This window comes from Monopterus albus, unplaced genomic scaffold (assembly GCF_001952655.1).
Source record: "Monopterus albus unplaced genomic scaffold, M_albus_1.0 scaffold93.1, whole genome shotgun sequence".
Taxonomy (NCBI): domain Eukaryota; kingdom Metazoa; phylum Chordata; class Actinopteri; order Synbranchiformes; family Synbranchidae; genus Monopterus; species Monopterus albus.
Window position 1 is genome coordinate 1,143,988 of NW_018127973.1, and position 2,928 is coordinate 1,146,915.

Sequence of the window (2,928 nt, forward strand, 5' to 3'; positions counted from 1 at the left end):
TTTTAAATGTCATCATGTGCCAAAAGGTTACTCAGAACTAGATGCAGTGACAGCAGGTTTTCACTTCACTTCACAGAAACTCCTAAGAGAGTAATGAGAAAAGATGCATGGGCACCTGAATCAGTTCAGTTGATTCAAAAAGCACTAAGAGTGTTATCACCCAGTTTCATAAAACAGTAAATGTTAGAATGCATTATAGGTGCAGACAGGCTGAAGAATATGTGTATTATGTGGTGCTGGCTTTATCGCTGCCAAGGAAAGGAATCCGGTACAAACCCACTTAACTCACTGAAGGCCATATTGTTGTAAAAGAGCTACCTTTTGGACCAATTTAAGTGCTTCTTCTAAAGTTAGCCTGTTTCTTCTTGAACCTTTATGTTAGAAAGGTTTCACTATTTTTCTCTTAAACTGAACACTTGAAATGGTATAATATGTGTGTGCTCGGTGTTACCAGTGACGTTAGTGATGACCCGGTGCCACTTAGACATGCGAGTGAGGCAGCAGTCATTGCACATATTAGGGCATAATATGGGTCCTAATAGTGACTCAGAGCAGGCTGAATGCAGTCATTATGATTAGTTGGACCTGTCTGTTGGTCAAAATGCCTTCTGTGAAAAATGGTGATATCAAATGTTAGCACTGCTTTAACATGGTTTTTCCCAACAAGGTTCCAGCAGAGGGTTGGAGGAAGCTACAGTAGGGCATCATAAGGATTACAGACATAAATAAAAGCTACTTGTACTTGCAGAAAACATGACCAGTAAGTGTTGAGTATGCACCTTTAGCTATCAGAATTAAGACAGCAAAAAGGAGGAGGAAGAATTCTCTTTTCATCTAGTTATCTCTGTCTCTCTCCTGCCTGAGCAGTAGTTGGATGTTCTAGCTAGAATTTAGAGATTTGGTTTAATCCACACAGGCAGCGGCTTAAACACCTTCTCATATGGAAAAGTGCAGACTCTCAGTGACAGCTGCTTCCTAAACTTTATTATCTGTGGTTGTTGCCTGGGTGGAAGATGGGTGATTTTGTCCATTTTTAAGATGAGGCACGTTAGAAAACAGAATTAGACTAATGAAACTGATAAATGGCAGCTATTAGTGTGTGTTTTCCAGTAAATTGTTTTTTGTTTTTTTTTGCTGATCCTCTACAGCCTTTTAAATGAAACGCAAAATTGTGTTTGCAGTCTGCAATCAAAGAGAAATTGACAACAGGAAAGATGTGATACATTTATTCTAGTTATCTCACTTTAAGGAGTAATACGTGAGTAAAGCTGCACAAGATCGGCTTTTTCACCTCATGTCGTTTGTTTACATGTTACATTGATTTGTAAGAAAACTATCAGATTGGATGAGTTTTTTCATCAATCAATTTAGTTAAATTCTGGGTAAAAATACAGTCAACAAAATGCGAAGCCCCACCAGGGCAGTTGAGTCATGCACTGAGCTAAAAATGTACAAAATACCACCATCTCTTACACTAAGTATCAATATTAATATCTCTGTTATCAATAGTAATTTTACAAGTGTTTCTATAGTTGGAGGCAAGATCTACAAAGCTAGTTTAAATCTCCAGTTGAGCAGAGCATATCATTGCAGGGTGGTGAATGCTTGCTGCTGTAGTGCTTCAGCAGCCAACCTTTTATTGTGCCCTTGAGCAAGGCATTTTGGCAACTGACTGCTCTGATAATGCTGCTTAGTATCCAATTTTCAAAGACAGTGATAATACTTTGCAGCTCCCAGGCTTGATGCAGAACATAGCTCTAAAAGAGGACATGTTATGTAAATAAAGCTGATTTGAAACTGGAGCTTTAGAGGGATTTTACTTTGTTAGGATTTGATGACTCATTATTTTGTTTTGTTTTAACTTGCAGATGGTCAGAGGCAGGAAGTGAGCCAGGGAGGTGGTGCTTCCCGACAGTGTTTCTACAACCTGACTCCTAGCAGCCAGTACCAGATCAGCATTCACACACAGATACAAGGAATGGAGGGACCTTCGGTCTCCATCACTGACATGACAAGTATATTGCAAATGTTTTATGTATTGGATATACATGTAAATCCTTTTTAGGAGGTTAACTTACACACATCCCTCTTGTCCTTTCTTATAGCCATTTTTTGTCCACTATCCCTCACTCGTTTATCCTTCTTTCTCAGTTTTCTTCAATTACCTTATTTTTTCTTATTGATCCTTCCGATCTCTCTTCATATTCCATTCACCATCTGTCCATCTCTCCCATCATGCAGCCACCCTCTGCCACACACCTGCCTCACCTTTGCAACTTTCTCCTCTCCCTCTTCACTCTTGCTGTTGCTCGCTCTGTGAAGATAGATTCTGCTGTTCCAGTTCATTGGTTAGCCAATGAGCTGCGATGAACTGCACAGCTCCAGGGACTAGGAGGGCTCAGCTCACAACCAAGGGTAGATAAGGATAGATATGGCCTCAGATGCACACACGAAGATTCTCCAGCTAATGTTGTTGAACCACAGATTTTGAGTAGACAGCTGTGGATTAAATTCAACAGGTGGCTCTTCAGTTTGGTGTCAGCAAAGGCTGCAGGCCTATAGATGCTATTTGAAGTAGTATTAAGCTCCCTTACACAGATAAAATTAGTAAATTCACCATATAAACATACTGATCAATTACAAGTACCGCAGTTGTTCATTGACGTATTATCATGAGAATGTGCTTAAAATTAAAAGAAAATGTGCTCATTGTGAGAATTTTTAGAGGCCTAATCCATCAAGTAGAGTGTACCTCATAGGGTCATTATTACATTAAATACATGAACGTGTAGGTGGAGTTTGAATAGTGTTGGTGTAGATGAAGATAATTTGTGACTAGTCTATATATTTGTGGTTTGTTTGTTGTATATCAGTACATGAAGTAGATTAAATAAAATCAGAATGTATTTATATAGCACTTTAAAAACA

At 38.9% G+C, this 2,928-nt stretch overlaps 1 protein-coding gene across 9 annotated transcripts in view; it reads left to right on the plus strand.

Annotated features, from left to right (window-relative positions):
* col14a1a (collagen, type XIV, alpha 1a) overlaps positions 1-2,928 on the plus strand; it is a 147,209-nt gene that overhangs the window by 79,090 nt on the left and 65,191 nt on the right. For all 9 annotated transcript variants that reach the window (XM_020608497.1, XM_020608498.1, XM_020608499.1 and 6 more), the window contains one exon: positions 1,869-2,015. In XM_020608497.1, the coding sequence (XP_020464153.1) occupies positions 1,869-2,015 (147 nt within the window). The remainder of the gene's footprint in view (positions 1-1,868; positions 2,016-2,928) is intronic.